Below are 25,224 nucleotides of genomic sequence, written 5' to 3' on the forward strand. Positions count from 1 at the left end.
TTCAGTCATTAAATGAGGGCTCAGCAAGTTACTCATTTAAATGAACAGATTTACTGCTCCATGTTCAATATTCCATAGGTTCATTCCCTTCACATGGTCAACAAGGCATCACTCCTTTACCTTGTTCATGTTCTACCATATGGCTATCCACATTTTTACCCCCAAATATCTACAATTAATGTTATGCCTGTGAACATTTCTTCAACTGCATTCAGGAGATCTGTCAAGACTAAAGCAAAATTTTAAAACCCCAGAGTTCCTATGCCTCCCAGGTTTCCATTCAAAAGCCTGCTGGCTCTGTTGTGTCTGCTTCCTCGCATTTTGTATCTTGTACCTGATGCCAGTATTAGATGGTGAAACATTTTTCAGCATCTTGAAATTCACTGTTTTACAAACTATTTTAAGGAAACATTTTCAAAGATCCTTAAGGAAATTTTTTCCTTTGGACCTTTGAAAAACCTATACTAATCATTCTCACAGCTCAGTAGAAACCAAAGTCTACTCAGTAGAGTACCAAATGTCTGAAATAAGCCAAATACTCTGAAAGCATAAAATAAAAAAGCTAGTAAGTGCATTTTACACAAAATGAAGTGCACACTTCTAAGTCTGATTTATTGATTTTTAACAATAGCTTTTAATTTCTAATCTCGAGATTTATACTTTTTTTTAACACTAAAAGCAACTTTATACTCCTACATCTAGAATTCTGTTTGTTTCTGCTCAGATAAGGAACACTTTAAACAGAAAGCCTTAAATATCAAAATTTCATTGACAGATTTCAAATTAAATAACACGGACGTCTGTTGTAAGATACCAGTAGCCATGTTTTAATGACTACTTTAGAGAAAAGAAAGACCATCGCAATTTTGCCTTGGCTTAAATTATATTCTGAACATTGAACAAATTAAAAACAAAGGAAAAAAAAATCACTCTTTCTACATTTGAAAGCATGTGTACCTATCTAGAGCTACAAAAAAAATTAAGTCTAGATTTGTGTAGCTGCAACAACCTGGCAGACAGAGGTCTGGGACAAAATTGAGTTTTAATTACTATAAAACACTGTTTGCATATTTGTAAATAAGGATACCAAACAAAATATGTCCCTGTTTAGCTTAGATGTTGCACACATGGTATTTCTTGATGCAATTGGATCTGTCTGGTCAAAGCCGAGGTTTGATGATACTGGAACATTACGGATTTTCACAAAATCGTTATGTAATTGGTAGTCCTTTTAAGAGATTTTATCACTTTGACAGAAGCATTTCATATGGAACTGTTATCACTGTGCAACTGACGCAAGAGAGGATCGAGAGGGAAGGTGGCTGATCTCCTAATTAACAGGACAAGAGGAAATGGCCTCAAGCTGTGCCATGGGAGGTTTAGACTGGATATTAGCAAAAGTTTCTTCACCAAAAGAGTGGTCAGTCATTGGAACGGGCTGCCCAGAGAAGTGGTGGTATCACCAACCCCTGGGAGTGTTCAAACACTGTGTAGATGAGGCCCTCAGTGACTTGGTTTAGTGGTGGACTTGTCAGTTCTGGAGTAATGGCTGGACTTGATGATCTTAAAGGTCTCTTCCAACCCAGTTGATTCTGTGATTTGATGATAATATGGTAGTCCACACGAAGTGGTACTTATTTTCCTAAGCTGAGTAGGTGCTTGATACTTTTTCCCTTGCTGATTTTTTTCTCGTTACCTGGAAGGGCTAGAGGACAGCAGGGTTGGAGGAGGTATCAGTCGGGCTGGGGGGGGGGGGGCGAGTTATCAGTTGGCTGGTGCTGAGGTGTTGTATTCTCTTCCCTTGTTATTTCCCTTATCATTATTATTATTGGTGGTAGCAGTAGTGATCTGTGTTATGCCTTAGTTACTAAACTGTTCTTATCTCAACTCGTGGGAGTTGCATTCTTTTCGATTCTCCTCTCCGTCCCTCCGGGAGTAGGGGGAGGGAAAGAAGGGGAGGAGTGAGTGAACGAGTTACCTGACTGGGTTTAAACCATGACACACACCGATGGAATAAGATGGCTCCAGTCCAGACAAGGGCCACAAAGACGATTAAGGGACTGAAGCACCTCTCACACAAGGACAGATAAAAAGCCTACTTAAGGTATTCCTGACATTGTGATCCCAATTGCCTCTTGATGATGGAGATCTGACTTCTGATAGCCTTACCATTACACTGGAATCTTTAAGATAAATTGTAAAGCTTCATAATTTTTTCAGTGAAAAATGACCGTCTCAAATGCTGAAGAATGTCTGACGTATGTTGAAATGGATGTGAGAATCTACTGAATCAGCACAAAGTGCCTTCAGTGATGTTCTGCTTACAAGCTGAGCATCATTAACAAAGGACTTCAAACTCCCGCAGGCCCTAATGAAATTACTTTGTAAAGGGGGTCTGGGAATCTGGTGTTGGAACAATAGTTGTTGTGTTAGAACAATTACATTTGGACTTTTATATGTGGAAGAGAATAAAACCACTCTTGTTCTAACTATTGGTCACTGCTTCTACCATCAGAAAGCCCAGCAGAGGACAGCTAAAGAACTGCTGACATGAAGACCCACACTAATGACAGTCTGCTGCCTTGGCAATTGGTGGTAAAGAATCAATGGCTTGCCAAAGTAATTTTGCCATGTCCAACAGTGATGGGTAAAGCTGACCGTCTAGGCACAGCTGTATGCAATATGTCCAACACTGTTAGGATTTTCCTGGACTTCTTCCACATAGATGTCAAGCAACTTTTCTCATAAGATTTTGGAAGGTTTTGTAATCATCTGGGATAAAAGAGTATAATCAAAGGATGGCTGGCTCAGCTGGTGCTGACAAATATACTGGCATCTGCTTTTCCTCCTCCTGAGAATTCTTTTCCAAGGGAACCAGAGCAATAATAGGAATAAATACATCTTTCATGGTCTTTGGGGTGAAACCTTATGGAGTTTTGAGATACCCATGGTGACCAAAAAGAGGTAACACTTGAGGAGCTGAGGCCCAAACAGAAGGATCACTGTTAGCAGGAAATGAAGAATGTCTGCTTCAGGGAACTATAGAGAGACAGGTTCTGTGTGGCTTGGAGTGGAAAAACTCTCTGTTGCCTTGCAAATCTGACAAGTATTGCAATAAATCTAGATCCTTTGGAGAGTACCAAGGTAGGCACCAAGAAACTACATAAAGATGTCCAATAACACTGTGTGTAATAAACCGCTGTTGAATATCACACAGTTTCAAAAGGCTGGATAAGAAATTGAATTGTAATTACTCATTGATAAGCATGTATTTGTTTTTAATTAAAAAATATCAATTGTGATTTTGATTGCTAAAATCTGATTAAAAGTTTTACATAACAGAAATGATAGATTTCATAAAGTACTGAGGACAATTGATGCAGTTTAATCTACACATGGTCATTACATTTGCAATTGTTCAAATTAAATCCACTCTATCTGATTTATGGAAGAGGTCTCTGATACCTATGTAAGTGTTCTAATTGTCATGCCATAAGACAATCACAAAGTAGATCTTCAGTCACTGCTTTGCCGAGTATTAGTCACTGAGCTAAGTTTGAAAGCAGTTATTTAACTCAGTGATTGAGACATTAGCATGGGAGCCATAAACTCTTGGTTTCTATCCTAGTAGATATGTAAGTAGTAAAATATGAAAAGAAGACACTATGAGGCCAAGCCCAGAATACCTTCTGATTCAATTATTAGATATTTTTGTATCAGGTCAGATAACTTGAACTAAGTCATATTTGTTTCATTTTGAGTGATCAAATGTCATCAATCTAATTTTGTTGTTGTTGTTAAGCCCTTAAATAAACAGATAAACATACATATACACATGTAGCCCTGCATAAGTATCATGATGGATAACAGCCAAACATGAGTTATCTGAATATTGTACTTAGAACAAGTAAAATCCAGTTTAGACATATATCAAGGGAAACTTAGGTATATGGAGAAGCGATACACCTCTGTGTTTGGCACTGGTGAGATCAGCATTCGAACACTGCAGTCCAACCAGGTTCATTATTCAAGGAAAAATTTGAAAACTGACCATGAAACTGGAGAGAAAAGCCATGAATGTAAGTGAATGAATGTCTTACAGGAAAACTTCTGGAGTCCAACCTATATAGTAATAGAGCCAGTTTAAAGAGCTCCTAGCACACAGTCTATAGCATTGAAGTAAGGGACAAAAACTTCAAACAAGAAGTATTTCAATCTAGCAAGTTTACAGAAGTGGATCAAATAAAGCTTAAATTAGACAAAATAACACTAGAGTTGTCTTAACAATGGAAGTAATTAAGCCTTAAAATAATTTACATAAAATATGGTATAATCTCTTTCACAGATAATTTTACCTTTCTTTTCCCTAAAAGACAGGATTTACCCAAGATGTTACTGGATGTGAAGCAGAGATGTATTCTGAGTAACTACATGTATTCCATTATGCATGAAGTCAACAGAAGTAAATACAGTAATCCCTATTTGTTTGTAAAACCCATTAATGCATAAATTAAAGCAAATGAGGTTTTATTTAGGAATAAAGAAAAGAATATATGATAATGAAACCATTCCTAATAACAATTTTCCTGCTTTGTTCAGTTGCAAATTACTACACAAAAGAAGATCTGAAATAACTGATTCTTGCTCTTGGAGCAGTGAACAATCTTTCCAGCCATTTTCCATTGTTTAGATTTCCTGCATACTGTGAAACTAATTTTGTTTTCTTCTGCAATATATTATTTGATATTGAAATAATGCATCGTGTAAATGCTAAAGATAACATTATAGTAGTGTACAGACTATTTCTCAATTGGTCTTCACACAGAGAAGCATCAGTCTTGAGAGATATGTAGTGTCTGTCTCAGCAGTTGGACTATAGTTTTTGTAGAGTTACATGATAGAGCTTAAAATAAAAATATTAGCATTAACAAAATAAACTGAATTAACAACAGCTTTATATACTATGCTTACTCAAACTTTTGACTACGTTCCCTTGGAGAGAAAAGTTTCCTATTATGTCCAGGTTGTTGACGTTTTCTTCACATTATAACTTTTTAGAATGTAAGAAACATGATCCTTTTTATGTAAATGGGATTTGGTCATCACTGAAAGTACTACAGGAGTCTTAATGGTTTACTTTTCATTAAAAGGATTATGGAATTAAAAATAACACTGTGTTCAATCCAAATCAGTGTTGGATAGATTGCTTGTTTACTTTCTACTGACTGACACTGAGAAACCCTGTCAAGTACAGTGTTTTCTTATGTGTAGTTTCACTGATTTCATTAGACTTATACTGACTACGCACAGCACAATTATTTGCAGGATCACATCTTTACTTAGTAAAGAAACACCATCAAAGAATAATCAGGAAAAAATATGGATATAATGAAATCAATGTCTTTTAACAAACCAGTTTGCAAGTTTCTATAAATGTGCACTTGGCAATCTCAGAAGACCACTCTACATGGAAGTTTCAAACATCTGTGCTGCAGCCTAAAAAGAGCCACATTAATGGATCTGTTCAGGATCTATACAGAATCTTGGGACAGTAATGATAGCAATCTAATTAATATAGTCACCCTTTATTCTGTGAATATTCACTATGCAAGATAAGGAGAGTTTTACATACAAAAAAAGAGCCCAACCTCTAATTTAAAAAAAAACACTTGTAGAACAGCAGGTGTGCTTTTAAACATTAAGAATTTGTAAAGTGTGTAATCCATGCTCTTTGTCTACTGTTCTGGATTCCATTTAGTTTCATAAAAGAAACTAAACTAGACACTTCTCTACAGAGTCTTCAGCCTGGTTAATCCATTTTGTTTTCATTCCTGAATTTTTTCATCACTTATTTACCAGCACAGTAGATACAAATTTGCATTTGGTTGCCCATTTTAGCTCATGCTAAGCTGAGTTGGAGTCACATTCCAGCTTTAAGTAAGAGGCGGTAACTCATGGCTTTATTGCCCATGTGAGCAGTTCTTCCAGTGCCAAGTCAAACACATTAACTTCAACCTACTTTGGCAATTACTCTACTTTCTTTTACTGCAGTGAACGAAAGAGAAGTTGCTGCTACCAGGTTTCCTACGGGAGCTGACTCCTAACAGCTAAGACACAGTAACAATCATGTAGTCTTCCCAGTCTTTTCACTAGGGACCTAGTTCTACCTTTTTGCTTGTGTATTAGTCCTACAGCCTGATGCAGTTTCTCCATCTGGTAGCAAGGTTTAACAGGTACTGGTTTCTAACGTATGCTGTAAGGGATGGTTAGGTGCTACTATGCTCTTGGTGTCATACTAGTCTGGTTCTGTAGAAGTGCTCTAATGAAGCTGGGAGACAAACTGAGCTGGCCTACTAAATTCACCTATTGATAATATTCACAGAGGCAGGTATTTCCATTGCTATTTCAGATGCTACAAAGAGTCAGAATGGGTGGAAAACAAAATTATGCCAACTCTGCTGTCTCCTCTTCAGTCTGCATCTGGTAAGTCTTGACCCACACAATGACCTTGACACTGGAGACATCCACCCTGCTGCAAATAACCAGACTCTCTATTCCTGACAAAGAAACCTGGGCAGAAGCATCACTCAGTCCGGGAGACATCTGCCAAGGAAGTCCCTCATAGCTTAGGAAATCAGCAGGAGGCCATGGTCTGAGTCTGAAACTTCCTGGAGTAATGGACTTCATCAATGAGATGATCATAGTGCATGGATTGAGGAAATTATCTAACTAGTGAAGACTGCAGTTACATCAGCAGCTGCCTAAAACCAGCTTACTTATGTGTCAGATAGTGTTCTGCATTCATTGAAAGTCTTCTAACCACCAAGATCCCAAATCTCCTATTAAGACAAATGATTTCTGCTGGTGAGAGAATTCACACCTCACCCTTGTGCTAGAAGAAGTCAGCACAAGACAATGGTCAAAAAACATTTTTCTGCCTGAGGTGGATCAGTTTTCTGCTTGCTGCTGCTCATCCTTGGTCACTGATGGCACTGCCAGACACAATCCTAAGAACAGGGAAGCAATAAACAGCACAGCAAACATTCTAACTCTTACTTCCAGCTGATGCTAAAGGCCAAAAAGAGATAAATAAATATCAGAAAAAAATATGTAGACAAATGCTGTCGAATAAAAAGACTGGAAAGATATAGGGGTTTGGGGAATAAGTAGCTTTATTAAATGACTACTACAGGGACCAAATAATGAAGAAAATTTACAGAAAATTACCAAGATGAGGAAGAACAGAAATTGGCAAAAGCACACAAAGATAATGAGATGAGCTCTGAGATTTCTTACATTAAATAATATGGCAGAAAGCCATAGATATAGGAAGAAGTTGGGAGCAACTGATTGTTTCAAGAAGCAGAAATACTTACACGAGAGGGATGATGGGTCATTATTTCAGTTTTATGCACAATAACAGAAATATGCTATGACAGCATACGAAGTGCAAACAAATTTGCTTAAAACGATGGTATCTTTGAAGGTCAGTTATAGGAAAAGGAAAGAAAAAGGAAGGAACAGAACAAATACAGTATGAATGGGAATGAAATCAGAAGAAAGGCTGAGGCATAAGATGAATTAAACTAACATGGATCACACAGGCAGTGCCTGATGAAATTCATTGTTACATACTTAAGGAACTGGCTGAATCTTGCTGTCTGTCTTTAGCTGTAGCTTCACAAGCTAATAATAAGGGTGTACTAGAGGGCTAAGGAAAGGCAGATAGGACCTATCTTTGGGAAGATAGCAAAGAACCTGGGAAATGTATCTGTCCATTTAACTGAGATCCACAGAAAGAAACAAATCTTATAGTTAATAAATCTATCTATAAAAGCATACATGTTAAAAGAGTAACAAAATACAGCCATAATGAATTTTCCCAGAGCAAATCATGTCAAACCTCTTTAATTTTCTTTGCTAGACTAGCTGGTCTGGTGTGTACAGAGGAAGTGCTTATGCAATATATTGACTTTAATAAAGTCTTTCCTGCTGTCCTAATGAGACATTCTCATACAGAAAGTAAGGAAATATACTTTTGATGAAATTACCCAAGATGAGGATGTGTCTGGTACAATAAATAATTACCAACAGTTCACTGCCAAAGAAAGAGCACATTTCAAGCCGGGCATTATAAGATACCAGCTTAGATCTATTGCATATTCTCTTGGAGAAAGAAATAAAGCTCAATGATAAGAGCTTGTGAAAGCCACCAAAATGGGTAAAGTTGCAACCACACAGAAGTTCAGGTAAATATTTCATTATGGAGAAATGTTCCTCATTACACAAAATAACATTTAATACAGAAAATTGAAAAATGTTGTTGAAAGTAGATGGAAACAACTGATGAAGCAGCAGCAATGCAAAAAAATGATCTGGAAAATACATTGAGAACGGTAACACAAGTAAGAATAGATGATAACATAAAAAATAAAGTCTTCATGAGGTGATGTAAGAGTTGTGTATACAGGAAGACACACCATTTTTCCATCAGCTAGGCCCCAAATAATTTGTTGTTGGAATACTGTCTATTTGGAGTTATCACAGTTTGAAGAAAGTTGTAGATACAACACAAGCTGAAAAGGAAAATAATAATAAACCCTAGAAATTTAAGAAATGCCACCTGAAGGGCAATACTGAAAAACTGGATTAGTTTTCTCAGGCAAAGAGACAACCGAAAAGCCAGAGATACACATGGAAAAAGTTCTTATTCAGAAGTTGATGACAAACTATTCCTCCATACAACAAGGACGCAAACTTTTCAAACTAGTCATGCTTTTACAGTGTATCTCATTGTAGTGCAAAGATATTGAGAGAATATGCAAAGAAGCTAAGTCAGATTGTGGAAGCAGCCAGTAGCAGAATGGAGCTCAGCCTGCGCTGAGACAGAGACTTCAGGATTCCTAAGAACACTTTTACATAGTCTGGTTTCATATCAGGTAATAGAGTCATCAAAACTGGCTTTTACAATCCAAGAGGATGAAATGTAAAAGGTGAAACCTGGTAACACAACAGTAGATTTTCATTTGGGCCCTGAAGGGGTCATCTAGTCATTCGGGGTAGATCAGTCTTGCTGAAAATTGTTTAAATACTATATGCATTTTTACAGGGGCTTGGTAATTTGTTTTGTTCAAGACAAGAAAATACTGATCGTTATTTAGAAAAAAACATTCCAGTTATTCAGCTACAATATTAATTTAATTATAATTTTTATGAAGCATGTTTTAGAAGTGAAATCCTTTTTTCAGCATTAAGGAAGCTATTAATTTGCTTCACAATTGTTTTTAAATAGCTGTCCATTATCAACAGAGAAGGTTATTGCAATACATTAGTCCTACACCAATGCATTTTACCTGTTTACATAAAGCAAAAGTTCCAGTCTGTGTCTATCCAAAACCACAAGAAAACACGTGATTAGCTTTCAAATGAGAGATTAACCAGACCTGTTATTCTGGTGCTGAAAGCTGGCTTTTCTAAAGTTACTTAATTTTTGCAAGCTGAAAAAACCCGAACTTCATCAGGATCTGCTTCCTGAGTGAACTTTTCAAATACATTGAAGTTCCTTGAGGAGTCACACATTTTTAACAACGAGAAACAGTAAAAGCTCACAGTTGGAAAATGACTCAACAACTGATCTTGTAATGTCTCATGACATCATTAACCTTGGAAAAGTTTGCCTAAGAATACTAGAAAACAGCACACCATCAGCATCCTAAACAGACCCTCAGGCCCGCATTAAATATTTAGTATATTTCACCAGCGTCACTATCTGTCGTCTACCTACAGATAACACGGAGTAACTAACGCAATTCATGTTTTGGTGTATTAATGGATGACTAAGCATGTAAAACTGCAAATGACCATATTCTCATTAACTTCTTTGTCAGCTCCCCACCTCCTTATCTTTACATTTCCACATTACTCATTATACTCTGTTACTCATTCTCTTCCTCATTTAATTTTGCTATAACTTATTTATTATCCATTTTTCTTTTTTCTTTCATTCTTTCTTTGTTTTTTTTTTGGTTTTTTGGTGGGTTTTTTTTTTGCTTCACGTCATCTTTGTAAAGTTTCTCATCATCTTCCCTTCCTCAATTCCACAAACTCTTATCCAACTTCGCAGTGTTTCTCTGCCACTAAAGCCACTGGCTTTTGCATTATTCTATATATTGACATATTCACCCCAACCATCATCAAGTTCAATCCTGGTGCTGACATCCTATATGTAAAGTTTTGACTCTTCATCTGCACCTGTTGGGGTGTCTGCAGGGTCCATCTTCGGCAAAAAGTCCAGATAACATCAGCTATTAAAATAGGAGCATAAGTGTAAATAGTGTGCGCGGATGGGATACACAAAACTCTCCGAAAGGATGCAGTGATCTCCATTTAAAAGCAGCAAGGCTTGACTTGTCCACTGTTAACTGTGAACTGATCTCCATCCCCAGCATCAACTCCATAGAATCATACACTACATGCCTGGCTTTCCCTCTCCGTACCTCAGTGAATATTCATCCAGAGGCCACCCCTTGAGTTATCGTCTCCTTTTGATGAGATTATTATTTTTAGTTTTCATGAACCTATCATCAAAGTGCACTGATTCTCTAGAAAGACAGCACTTAGCATAATAGGCTCTTAATCTGCACTGAGGCCACTAAATGATAACATAGTAAAAAAATAGTAATAGGCAATGTTGGGTTTGTTCTTATTATGGTAAAGCATAATCTTCAAGATTAATAAATTGAGGGCAGGCATTTCATAATAGTGCAATGATCTCAGAAAGCACCTATTATAGTAGTTCACCATGGATATAATTGTTACAAATATTTGATCAATAAATCATGTTTCTATGATTTGCAATTTCTTTGCTTGCTCTTTTTGCAATCATCCAACATTCCTGACTTACAACTCCTAGTATTATAATCATAATTTCAAAACTTAAAGATGAAGCAATGGAAAATATTTCTTTTTCTACATTTCCAAGTATGCTTTTTGTTAAAAATAAAGATTTTGTTATGTCTCCACAACACAACATAATGCCTCATGGAGACACATAGGGAAGCTGAAAATAAGTGATGTTTGATATCAGAAGAAAATCTACGTTCTATTTAATTTTACATTGGGCAGGCTAATTTTATACTGAGATCACAATATATAAATGAAGACACAGAGCTTTATCTAAGGCTATGTACAGGTTTATGTATAGGAGTTAAGATATTAATTAAGGCTAAAATAACTGAATTGCTTCAATTAATTAGCCAAGTTAGTGTTCCTAGATTATTCTGTATTGTGCATGAAGCTTCCATGTCCTTTGTATTCTCTCCTGTTTCCTGATGAATTTCAAGTCTCCAAACTCCGAATAAAACCAAACTGACAGTAAAGAACATTAAAGCAAGTGGTATCATCTTAAATGCAGTGTTCAAACAGCCAACAAAGTTCTTATCAAAGAACATACCAATAAGTCAATTTTTGCACACTAGCAGCTGAACTCAGAAAATCACAGGTTTATGTCAGTGCAGCCTATGCAGCTGTCTATAAAGGTCATTAAAACTCGTGTTTTTAAAACAACTTTAAAATCATTCTTGAGAGCACAATTCAGAAAATATTTTGCAATAGTACGGAAAAGTTCGGAACTGTCCTTCCTTTGGCTTTGTTAATTTTCTTCATGAATTTGTCATTACTGATCCACAGGCATCACAGCCATGTCAGAAAGTTAGAAATATTTAATGTATAATTTTTTCTAATACTTTGCCAAATCCTGTTTTCACCTTGAGATTAATTTTAAAAGTAAATCAATATAGTTATCATTCTCAGGTGGGTAAACAGTTTCCGTCATTTTTTTTATTATCTGCCTTTTTATATACATAAAAGGAGAAATTCTGAAGAATTAAAATGAGTGCTTGCAAGTGTAAACTTGTTTAATGGATAATTAAACATTTCAGAAATCAAGATTCCTGTAATATCCAGTAATAAATAGAATACTGGTTTGAAATGTTCTTTACTGTTCTCTCCTGGTTTGGAAATCAATTTTTAATGACATTATCAGTTAGGTCCCTAATGTCAAGCCAAAATATTATAAACACAGAATACACTGAAATATTAAGTCTATGACAGGAGAAAATGAAAGAAGTACTTTAAATGTCATGTCTTCCTGACATACCCTGTTGTCATTCTCCTATTTAGTGAACACAGTTTCCAAGCAGATTAATGAACAAATGCTAACAAGCATCTCAACACAGTGCCCAACCACAACATACATTGTTTTGCTACATAGGTGAATCGGGATTTCTTTTTCTTGGAATTCATTTACGTGCACACAGGAAAATTGGAAACTCAGAAAGTCATCCAAATCTGGGTTTTAAACGGATGGTCTTGGGATCCTGTCTGTGATCTAGCAAGGATTATGCTGGAAGATATTCAGCCTGGTTTGATAGAAATAACTGTTTAAAAACTGTGTAAGGGAAGGTCTCTTCCCCTCAAATTAAAAACTCTGCCTTTACAACAAGTAAAACCTGCCTATTACTTAAACATGCAAGACAGGGCATACTGCCTTTGCTAACTCCATGTTTTCTCAATGGAGTCACTGCACTGGGCAAGTCACAGTATTCATCATGGGCTTTCTTACATTGATAGGATTCATGCTGACCTGAGACAAGACAGGTGCCATGTACTCTGTGGGAACTGCAGGAACTAATGCTTTGTGTATTTTGAGTATTCTTACCAGGTGATTTATGACTTTGCAGAAAAGGATAACACAAGTGAGGAGTAAAAATAAATCTCTCCTACCAAACTGAAGGCTGCAAGGTCTGTGAAACAAGTCTTACATTTTCCTACAGCTCCTTTTCCTACCAGTTTGAAAATATGTAAGACTGCTAACCCATGCAGTGGACCAGTGCATTTCCTTTCACCATACCCATTTACAGTTTCTTATTCACTTACCCACGTTGAAGAATGCAGCATCAAAGGGTTGGTTTTTTTTATTGCTACTAGGTCTGATGTAATATATTTCCAATACAATGTTTCACAATGCCAGGACCCCAGATACTTGCACATATAATTTACTTCTTCATCTGCCTGCAGAATAAGTTAATTCCACCCCAGAACGAATTATATTTTCACTCCTGATTTTCCAGAGAAATATAGGAGAAAAAAGAAAAAAATCCCCACCAGGGAAAAAAAAATAATTCAGCCTAAGATCTCAACAGCATGTAATTTCTTTGCTGCCTATTGTCCTCTCTATTTTATAGGATGTGCAAAAGATTCACTGTCTTCTTTTGAACTTTTGCTTGTACTTTCTTCACTGCTTCCCCTTCTTGAGGTACTACCACAAAGCCAGGTGATAGTTGTATAGTAAGTGCTCATCACTACTATTTCTTCAGGGTTAATAGGAGAATTTCCACTCTTCCCTTCTTAACTACTCTGAAAAGCAGCTAACCACACCTGATCTGCTGCTGCTTTTCTGCTATCTGAATTATTGCCTTCTTTTGATCCAGGTTGAGGTATATTCTGACTTTCATGAAAATATCCTTCCAAACCATGCAAATGACACTTTAATTACAACTAAAAGTAATTGTTAGAGATTAAAAAGTTAATTATTGAATTATTGGTCAATTCTCAATATTTACTCCAGAAGTCTACCATCACAGTTAGTGTTAAAACAGTTCTTGATTAAGTAGGAATGAGGAAAAGGGGAAGTTGTAAGAAAAAGCTTGCGATACCCAGGTAATACTGTTTTTTGTATGGTATGTTCCAAAGAAAGTGTATCTCAGAGCAGGACAAAACTGGATATATAGCAATAAAAAATAAAATGCTTTTCACTCAGATACCATGCCTTCATTAATGAACTGTCTTAAGTTAGGAAGTTTGATAGACTAAAATTTAAAAAATGCAACAATTCTTATCCATCGAAAGCTTTTGCTTTCAGCTTTTGAAAGTACCAGAACTAATGGTCCTCTTCACAAGTCCAATCTTAAAACCAATTTTCTCTATCAATTCAGTAACAATCTTGATTACCACTACTGGGATGGCAATAAGCTTTCTTCTAATTTCCTATCTCAAGCTGGTTGTGGGCAAGCTATCTAAATTATAGAGCATGCTATGCTATAACGTATTACCAATTCATTTATTTTCAATCAGGGTTTTTCTTGCTGAAATTTCTAAAATGTACTTATTCACCTCCTTCTAGTATGATTAAGGGGTTGAATACTAACATTTGGATAGGTGTTAAAATGTGTATGAAGAGCTCTAAGCTGCAGAAGTAAATGTAAGACATTCACTCCTCTTCTTTCGCATTTCTAATGTACTTGTTTCTGCCTCCTTTCAATCTACTTATTGAATAAACGTGTATCATCTGTCTGAAAATTGGATTCTCCATCCTTTCCCCCTATTTAATCTACTGTTCTGTCCCTCCTGCTTTCTTAATTTATGAAATGTTACCTACTGCTCTAAAATTTTTTGAGGTACTGCTTTACATTTTATCTTCCTTTCCACCATCTTCCAGAAGTGCCATGGCTCTCAAAACCACTGTAATTTACTAGCCTGAATTTCTAAGAACTTTTCACACCCTTTGTGATGTTCTGGATACTCTTCAAAAATGTCTTCACTTACCACTTCAATGAAATTCTCCTTTCATAGCTTCTTATCAAGTGAGGAGCAGGTGCTCCTGTCCTCTCAATTCTCCTGCCAAAGCCTAATTTTATCATTATTAACTTTTTAAACCAACCTCTTTCTCACTCCAATTTATAAGCTAGCTCTTCTAAGGCACTGCCATTTGGGAAAAAAAAAAAAAAACAAAAACCCAAACTCTAACGGTTTAAATCAGCACACAGCTATGCAATATTCTAGGGTACCAGTGTAGCCCATCAGTCTAGCCATTAAAGCCACATAGGGGCAATCAAGAAACAGACTATGATTTCAGGGTCCTTTTGTGGCAGCATGTTTTTATATTCCAGCCTTTTCTTAGAGCTAGAAGCAAAGGATGAGTGCATCTTCTCTTCCCTGCCCACCTTCCTCCTACACCACAGGAATAAATTGTCACTCATTAAGTTAATATGCCACATTAGTTTACAATTAAGCTATCACTAGCAATAATGATATATAATGTGCATTCATCGTAACTGCAGTGCACGATTCAACATAAACCTGGCAAAGTTTTCCATACAACTGCTTATCCCCAACACACTGTATAAAGAAAATAAAAAATTGAAGGCCACTACAAGTACAGGGAGAAAAAAAACAATCCCCTTTTTATGAGTTTCTAAGCAGCTAAAATCTGCTACTTTCTGGGCTGCCGACAGGTACGTATTTTGTTTATTGTTTACTGAGTGATTTGGCTCCTCTTCATATGTTATTCCTATTGGGTACCTTTTCTACAGACACTAACTGAAAAGGTGCAAACACCAGTTATACCCATACAAAACACAAATATCCCTATGCAGTAAATACTATATTGAAGACACAAGAGAGTAAGATAGTATTCACAAATAGGGGGAAAAATATATTAGCATAGCATGAGCATGTATTAGCTTCTACTTTGTAAAACTCTTGAATATTTTGAGTGTCCAGAGGAGGTTAAAAAAGAAAGAAAAGAAAGAGAAGCCATGTAAGGGCATTACTGTGGTGGTGATTTTTTTGCTAGAAAGTAGTTGTTAGTACATTTTTTCAAGATGAAAAGAGTCTCTGCCAAAAACTTATAATGTCTAGAAGTCACAGAACATGCTGTTTCTATATTTTATTACACCACATGAAAGTGGAAAAGAACCCTCAAAAGTTATTGATTATTCTTATTCTACAAATTACAGCAATGTAATTTTTTTTCTGGAAACCAGGTCTCTGAAGACATTTACAACATGCTGTACAGTATATACAGTGTATATGAGGTCTGTAGTGGTCTAAAAAAACACATTGGAATAGTTTCTGCCAGTGGATTACCGTAAGCATCAGCATCTAGTTTTTGGAGCTGCTTTTAGTATAGAATAAAATAATTAATCAGCCATATATATTTTTTAAGAGACAAGAAGTGAGAGACCAAAGGACCTGACTGAGTCATTTTCTTAGTAATCAAGAATACAAAGTTACAGAAAGATCCAGTCTTGTTAATTGCAGTTAATACAGCATTCATACATATAATGAACAGCGATACCTGAACAACGGCAATCATACAAGGAGCTTCTCTCATATGCAGACACCATAGAAATGATGGTAATAGAGCTCCCTGAAGACCTGGAAAACAAGTGGTTTTCACCCTTGTTCTTTTCTTACTTTCAGCACCGTAAGCCCTATTTTCCTGTCCCTCCTACCCTAAGGGAAAAGCCTTGATCCAGAATGGCCTAAGACCATGGAAAACGTGCAAAACAGAAAAGAGAAGTGTTTTGTAGCTGCCACATTAATACTTTTAAAACACACTAAAAGCCTTAAATCAAAGGTGTTAGCAAGGATAAGTTCTTTGTTATTATCCAGCTGCCATTTATTTGGAAATCTCAAAGACTGTGGCTTTCTTGAAATAATTCCAGGATTTCTTGGATCCTGCCAAGGCAGACCCTGAAAGAATAACTTCTCTTGTGATACTCTGATCCTTTTCCTTCCATTCACAGTAATGACCAGGAAGATCAAGATCATATAATCCCATCCCCCCACTCCACCCCCTCAAGGACTGAAGCAAACTGCAGAAAAATGTTAGCTTCAGTATAAGCTTTGACTAACACAGTGTAGATTCTTATGTTAACAGAAATCATAGAAATTTGAGAACTAAAACACCTATTATGTCATCTAATCTATGCAGTTGGCAGGGAAGGATTTGTTCCCTAAAGCACATTTTATATGGCTTTATTCATTCCAATTTTAAATGTCAGAGCTATGAAGCTCCCACTGCTTTCTCTGAGAAAGCTGATTTGTTTATTGTTTAAATTAATTTCACAATCTCCAGTTATTGCAAACATACTTAAGATGCTGTTCTTAATAAAAATATGGAATGATCTCAGTAATTTGTATCAGCTTTAAAATAGCCAGTGAATATTCAACCTACAAGTTCTCTTGAAATATATCTTTGCATACAACAGACTGTTCTTTTACTGTTAAGGAATGCAGGAATCTCTAAGTATTTGGCAGTCAGTTTCTGATGCAATTACAAAATTTTATCCAAACTGATGTGCTTTAGTAATCAGTTCAACATGATTCATAAACTTGGCTTTTTTACACAGTTATATTTCTGAATGGATTTTTTAGTTATTTCCAAGCACTACTGGGTAGCAAATACCAAAAGTTACACTTTGCTCCCCGTATTTTTATGGTTTTGCTTCTTTATAAATTCAAATAAAATAAAAAATTTGAAAATTAGTCAGAAACAATTTTTTTATTGTTGAGTTTCCCATCTTGAAGAATAATATCTATCTAACTCTTATGAAGAAGACTGGTGATATTGAAGAGATTATTTAGAATAGATACTTAACCTATTTTTTTTACATTACTGGGAAGGCAACTCAAGTAAAAGTACAGATCCACTGTATATGCAACTTTGCTAAGTAGGAAGAAATTCATATGTACCTATAAGTTCTGACATAGCTCTCAAGAAAAAAAAGATTTTTAAGAGTAACCATAATTAGTGTTAGCTGTAGCTGAAACATGGATAGCTATAAATATATACAAAATCTGGGTAATTTTATATTATCTTTTCTTTTAGAGAGAAAAATTGACTAGCTTACTGATTCAGTAGGTAAGGTTTTTGCTCAGTAAAACTATTTCACCTACATTGAAAGAAAATTACAGGATTGAAAGGACTGAGACTAAATCTTTACAATTCTCATATATGAACACTTTTTCACCGAAGGAATATTTTCCAAAGTCATAAGAAAAATGGACACATTAAAAAAGCCTGCTCTTTAATGTACTATGATAGCATCTGTATTTACTGTACATGATACTATCTTTATGGCATACAGAGATTGTCTTTCTGTTTGAGCTGCCTAAAATATTGTGCTGGTCTTGACCTTGGAAACGTTTCTTAAGCATTTACTGTATTATTACAGAGATCTTTTGCCAGAAGAGTCACTGCAGAGCCATGACTCTTTGGGGGCTTTCCATATTAGGGGTTTTCTTGCTCTGGATTAAGCATGCCAACAGTATTTAGTTGCTGTTCTGTATTTAGAACTGATTTGCAGGAATGGATTTTGGTAAGAAATGTTGAAACTTACTCTATTTCATTGAGTTAAGTTCACTCCCACAAGACAATTTAGGGAAACATCCATTAAGAAAGCTCTTACAAACTATTCAGTACTACACTAGCTACAGCAGATTTGTATAGCAGATTCCCAAATACTTCAGGAAATATGCACTTATTCATCCACAATTGTAATAGCCGTAAAAGACTGTTAAGAATGTGCATTTAAAATATACTTACGTTATAGATTATGGGAAAATTATCATAGAGCCTTGAAAAATAATGATTGACATTTAAACAGAAATATATTCAACTGAACTACTAGCTTAAAAAACACCACCCAAGGAAAATATAAAATGTCTCTTAATCGTCAGTCATAAACTTTCTGTGAAATACCTTAGCTCCACTTTATTAAAGCGAAAAATGTTTAATTTATGATATAAATTGCATAGCACATCCACACAGGAGCTTCAGATTTAAGGTTAAGTCATTTAACACCCATAGTAACCTTTTAATGTCCAGACTCTCTTTCTGCACTGTCACTGTAACACTACCGAAAGATTTCTCCACGTGTAGCAGTAGGACATAATCCTGGCATGACTACCTGCCTGAACTCACTCTGGAGCTGCAATACCAACTGTTATGTACTTCCATAACATGTGACATCAGTAGTGGCTATCCAGTAAATAACAATCCTGTATATGCTCTGGGACCATCTTATATTTATTTGTCATATCAACACTGCGGTTACAGTATCCTGCTGATGTCACCCAGTAAGAGCTGGAGTTTTGTTATAGATGTCACCAGCCATAAACAGAAGTGTGAACTATTGCAGGTTTATTTAACCTTACTGACACTGCATCCTTATTCACTATAGTTTGAGAAACATTATTTCCTGGTCAAGATCACTTGGTCTGAAGCTAGGTCTGGCCAAAGGAAGGAGAGGGCTCTCCCGTGATAAAAAGCACAAGTAAACTAGATCTAATCCTGATCTGTAAAAAGAATTTTGTATTTGCCTTTAAAATACAGAATAATAAGAAAGATGATTCATAGATTGAACTAACATATATAAGAAGTGAAGAACCACCTCACAAAAAACTCCAACTTGTTACTCTTTAAACTTCAACCCTTTCTATCAGAAAAGTCTTACAGATTAGTAATACTTTAGGCACTTGCCTGCATGTCCCAGCAAGCAAGCTATTTTACACTGAAAGGTGTATCATTTCAAGTATTAAATTTCTGCCATCCAGACACAATCAGCTAAACCAACCATGAACCTTGTTCCACTTTAAAACAGCTTTATAATTCCAGAATACACTGAGGGACTGCAGAGCTGTAGGAAAACAAAACACACACAAAAAAGTTTTCAAGAGCTATGCTGCTCCTCTTTCATAATAAAGACAATCCCACACAAAACTTCAGAGAACGCAGATGATAGGGAGAAGAAGAAAAGGAACTTCCATAAAGTCTCAACAAGTGAAAAAAATATATTCTGAGCACCAAAATCCCATGATACATTACTAGGCTACACAATAGTAAACCCTTCTCTTGAACAATTTTTTGTGTATTTGCATATGAACTTTAAGCTAACAGACAGGATGCAGAGAGTAAAGCTCATCACGTTTTCAGTTCAAACTAATAATAGCATCACTTACCTAAAGATTGGTCTTTGGAGATGCTTTTTCTTGATTGTAACACAATCATCCATTTAAAGTTGGGAAAAAGACTTCTTCCAGCAAGTAACTCCAAAAAGATGAGGCAGTAATCAGGAAACTTGTTCTTTGCTACTCTGCTGCAGAGAGCACACAGAATGATATTTTGGTACTGGGGGAAGCCTCCCTCCCTCTTTCTGACAGTGGAGCAGAAAAGGGCCATAGAGGCCACAAGAAGCCAGGCACGGCCGTGCACTACCAAAGCGGGCAGGCTGTGCAAAACTGGAGTCAAGCTGATCGAAGTACAGAATCACACTGGATTCCTTTCAACTGTATAAGGGAAAAAGAGGAGCTTTGCCAAGGGCTATCCAGGTAAAAAACTGTTAGATTATTACAGCCATGAGAGCATTTCTTACACATGCTGGTCAAAGTCCTAAATGCAGAGTCACTCTCTCTCTCTCTCTCTTTAAACACACTGTTCTGAGGCTCAACTTTTTTTTTCTTCAAAATAAAAGTTGTGCAGCTGTTTCAGCATTCCCATGTGAGTACCTTCAGAAAGTTTGTTCTGGTAAAAGGACTGTATACAAATTAATGAAGACAGATGGATCTGGTCTGTGAAGCTGGCTCTACTTCAAGAGATTGTAATTATTTTGCAATCTGGCTTTTATTCACTCTGGATGATGTGTGGATATAACTATGCAAATTAAAGCACTGCTCATAATTTTTAGCATTCATAACCTAATAACCTAGACTTGGCTGAAGCAGAATATGGTGTTTGCAGCTGGTAGGACCATCACTATATAAAACAAACTGATGCTACTAAAGTGAGGAAAACAGAAATGACCATGTTCAGATACTGACAGTAGCAAACTCTTACTGTTTGCAAGATAAGATTTCAACAGAGATCCAAACTGAAAGGCTTGCTCTGACATCACACTGACATAAATCAGGAAGTATTCAACCGCAGCAAACACAGGCTGTAAACAAAACTATAAAGCAGAAGCAGCTGACCGTGCATCTCAGTAAACTGAAGTCACAAGTGGTTCAGGTGAGATGCCATTTCCCGGGCATGTCAAAGGGCCATAACGAAGCTGTACTGGCAGACGGCTTGACGGAAAACATGGAACCCAGCCAGAGGAGCACTGAACCAGCAGCAAGCCATCATCACGTGTGAAGCTGCGCACCGTGGCAGGACGGTACCCTGGCACCATGTGCCCCCTTCCTGCCAGGGAAGGAAAGGACCTGCCATGGTTCTTGCTTCCCTGTGATCCAGCACTAGAGCTTCCTTGCAGCCTAACTCTTGAGAAGCACTAAGTATGTACTAAGTGAAGCTACTAATACAAAGCAAGTAGGATCAGGAAGGTCAGTAGCTTTTGCAATTGCATTATTGGTTGGAGGGATAGGAGGAGAGTGGTAGATTGACACAGTTAAGTGCATAGCACTGGGTAGTATTAAATTAAGTTTGAGAGATACTCTAAATCTGCAGAAAAGGCAAGATAAGTAAACTGAGATGTGTCTTCGACTATACATGACCAAGAAAGTCTGTACTACTTTATGAACAAGTAATTATTAACTTAATAACAATTCCATTAAAAAATACTATATACAGAGATATCAAATATTCCAGTAATAAGTATTTCCACAAAGGAAAATTTAGTGGTTTAGTGGGTTTTACTGCAATGGGTAAAATCTCTTCCTAGACCTAATATATACTGCTTATACAACATAGTGAGAGTGTCAAGTTTGGTTAGCTTGAGAAGACCCAGCAGCTGGTCCCCACACAATAAAAAAGTATTTTCTTGATGCAGCCATGGAGTAATTAACTAAAGCAAAAATTATAAGTCAAGCCACCATCAGTTATTTTGTGTCAGTTCAGGTTTCACCTTGCCCCACTCTTCATTCCTACTCCTTTGAGAAGTGGAGAGAAATACACCTTCATCGGGAAAACAATTACCTTTTTCAGATCACAGATTAGTTTTTGCCAAGATCTTGAACGATATGAAGAACCTTCTTCAACAACATGCAGTGTGCAGAGCGTTGTCATATTTTTAAAGACTCTCATGTAGTCATAATCTTACTTATTCTTGCATGCCAAGATTCATGTAGTTTTCCTGCTCTGGGTTTTAGAATTTCAAACTAATTTCTGCTTTTTGAAGTGTGTTCACTCACTCTCTATAGAGAAAGCTGAAAATTACAAAGAAACCTCCCTTTCTGCTTCACATTATGTATGTAGGACTGCTTTACTTCTGTTATTCAGAGGGATTATCTGTAGATTAGGGTAAAAATCCTGAGATCTTCTGAGAGTTTCAAGAAAGAAAAGAAAAGATCTCCAAACTCTCAGTGAGAGCTATACTAAACATGTTTTTCCACTGAACTCCCCAACCTTTCATCTAGCAGTTTTATCAGTCCTGAAACTACTATGCATCTTAAAAGTAAATTTATCCTGGCCTGGTCCAAGGCACGTTGTTGTTCATGGGACTTCCACTGAAACATGGCACTGTAAAAAGTACTATTTAGGGGAGGTGAAATTCCTGCAGTGTAATTACTTTGGCTTCTAGGAATTTTAAACTGTTAAAGAAAAGACTGGGAAAGAAAATGTTAATATAAAATGGTCACAGAACTTCACTTTAATTGCATTGGTTTTCACCTTCCAAAAAGACTTCTTGGACCGTTTTTTTCATTCAACACAGTAACAACCCACTGACTTTTTCTTCCTAATCGTGTCTACATGTTGAATGAGTATTCAAACAAATTCTCCAAGAAAGGGCACTCCAGAAAGGTATGATAGATTGACCAGACTGCTTGAAGCCCGAGTCCCACTGAGATTACCCCTGAATTGTTCAGTGGAAAAATCACGTGTAAAATTTACCAGGAGGTAACCTTTTGCAGATTATATTAGAGTATATTGGAGCAATATCAGTCAACTGTCCAGGATATACCTGGACCTGATATACAGAATGCCTGAAGAGGTGCATTTTTATTAGAATAAGAAAGCCTTCTGCTTGAAAGCAGTATTGCAACTTTCAGAAGTCTTCCATAAGTAACATTCATCATATTTCTTGCTTCAGACTAATCCTTTCAGCAGTAATTAGAATGGTAAACCACTATTTAAATGATGCCCTAGTTTTATGTTATTTAACTTGCTAACAGTGGATGAAACTCAAGCAGAACACTCCTGAATTGTTTGGGGTTTTTTCAGTTTATTTTCCAGTTATTGTTGCTATCATTTGCCCATTGCAACCAATGACCATTGCCGTTTCTATGTAATGTAAACTATTTTTATTTCATCTCCCACACATATGTTCATGTGAAAGCAAACTTTTGGGACTAAAAGCATGTAATACTTGACCACTCACAAAACCTGAGTTTCCATAACCTCAAGACCTACAGCAATAGTTAAGTAATTTGATACCTAGTACTATGTCTCAAGGCAAAAGACTACATGTGAGCTAGGACCCAAAATATTTTAATTCTGCTTGTTTTAATGCCACATATTTCTTATTGATCTGTAGCTCTTTGACAGAAGTCTGGAAATGTAATTATTGTTCCTACTTTAATTTCAAAAATATGGGCAATTAAGATGGTAAATTTAAGAACCAGCAATCTGTCAGACAGTTGATTCTTTCTACTTTCTAGCTAAAATATCTGCTGGTTAATGAAGATGTGTGTAGGCATTGCTGGTTAAGGGCTCATCTACCTCTGTAGAAAGAAAGACAGGTGTGAGACCAACAGAAAGGGAAGACAAATTAAAAATGTATGATCAACCACATATGGGGAAGGAGAAATCATCTTTATGAAACTGTTGGAATGTAACTGAGAAAAATAATTGGTAAACTGTGCTGAAAGAGTAGTAATTCTGTCAAATTAAAAAGATAATTTATCTAAGAAGCTTGCTCTCCCAGGACCAGCCCTACACAATATTATTTTCTTCAATGGTTTAGATGGAGATAGGTGATATACTTAGTCCAGCACTGACAATATTAAGCTAATAAGCTCTTCTGAATGCTCTCGATAAACTGCAGAGACGGTCAGAAAAAAAGAGGATATAAAAAATACCAAGCTCTGCATACACAATAATCTGCTAGATAAGGGGCCATTGGCTAGGCAGCACTTCTTCAGAAATGCATGAGAAGTAGCAGTGAATCATCACAAATAAACTAAACTTACTATTACAGTCTTATGAAAAAAAGACCAAGCATCACCCTGAGACATATAAAAGACAGTATCATCCAGAAGAACAACCTCCCATTCTCTCTGCTCACCTGACGCATTGTTTCTTGCTTTGGGGCAACATGATTCAGCAGAGACATACTGGACTAAACCTTGAGAAAACAGAAATCTAGAAAACACCTCATATGAGGAGAGGCAGAAAGTCATGCATAATGTACCCTAAAGAAAAGTAAAAGCAAACATAACTAAAAATCTTCCAGATTATAAACATAGCTGTGTAAGCTTTTGGAAACAGACTATTTTCCTTATCCTTGTGGTCAAGAAATAACAGGCTGCAAAATAGCTCATAGGACTATAAAGCTGTGGTAATAAAGATTCAGAGGTGGAAAAAATACTTTTCATTGAAAATACAAGGTTCTTGACAGAGCCTTGGGTGACATGGTTTAGTGTGAGGTGTCCCTGCCCATGGCAGGGGGTATGGAACTAGATGATCTTAAGGTCCTTTCCAACCCTAACTATTCTAAGAGCCTATGATTCTATAATCAGCACATTAATTGCTGAGGGGATCTGTTCACAGAATCACAATGAGCAGGTTTTTAAGGATAGACTTTAAAAGGCTGTGTAAACACACTTCAGAAATTACTAGCCTTGCCTTGGAGGAGAAAGTAGAGTAAATAATCTCTGAATACACCTACCAACCTCATTGTTCTAAAATTCTTTGGTAACCAACTGCTATTATCAGCTACTAGCTGAACCTGCTCTTTAGTTTGGGATTTTTATGTATGTGAAACCATTTACCAACAAACCGTATCATTTGGGCTTTTGACTCTTTCATCTACTTGCAACTTCATCCACATTTTGAACTTTGGTCCCTAATTCTGGCAATGAAGTGTAGCACTTAAAAGTACTAATCCGTTAAATGCCATAATCTCTGCCCTGCTTCTATAAGAAAGCAAGGGGTCAGAGGCTTTCCCCTATTGTTCATGAACAACAAAAGAACAAGCAGAGAGCTAAGTTTCATGCATCCATTTATTTTCTTGACTAACTGAAATGGGGGAGGGGAGACAACATACTTCTACATGCTTCTCTACTTCCTTTTTTCTTTTTCCTTTTTTTTTTTTTTTTTTTATGTATAGGTTTGTAATACAAAAATCTTAAGCAGGACTTGTGACAAGAATCCTATTTGGCTTTTCAGTACAATACTTTGCACCAGTTTACTTTTTATGAAACTTGTAATGTGATTAAATGACT

At 36.4% G+C, this 25,224-nt stretch overlaps 1 protein-coding gene across 6 annotated transcripts in view; it reads right to left on the reverse strand.

Moving 5' to 3' along the window:
• Positions 1-25,224, reverse strand: part of PDE1A (phosphodiesterase 1A) — a 157,201-nt gene that overhangs the window by 99,842 nt on the left and 32,135 nt on the right. Inside the window, exon 1 of one of the 6 annotated variants that reach the window (XM_061455116.1) lies at positions 19,807-20,407. The exons of the other annotated variants lie outside the window; for them this stretch is intronic. Within the exon in view, the coding sequence (XP_061311100.1) occupies positions 19,807-19,859 (53 nt within the window). The 5' untranslated portion in view covers positions 19,860-20,407. Of the gene's footprint in view, positions 1-19,806; positions 20,408-25,224 lie in introns of those variants that run through there. 6 annotated transcript variants of the gene reach the window in all.

This window comes from Pezoporus flaviventris, unplaced genomic scaffold (genome assembly GCF_033815535.1).
Source record: "Pezoporus flaviventris isolate CSIRO_AGI_PZ_B2104156 unplaced genomic scaffold, CSIRO_AGI_Pfla_v1 ptg000001l, whole genome shotgun sequence".
In the NCBI taxonomy this organism is placed as follows: Eukaryota; Metazoa; Chordata; class Aves; order Psittaciformes; family Psittacidae; genus Pezoporus; species Pezoporus flaviventris.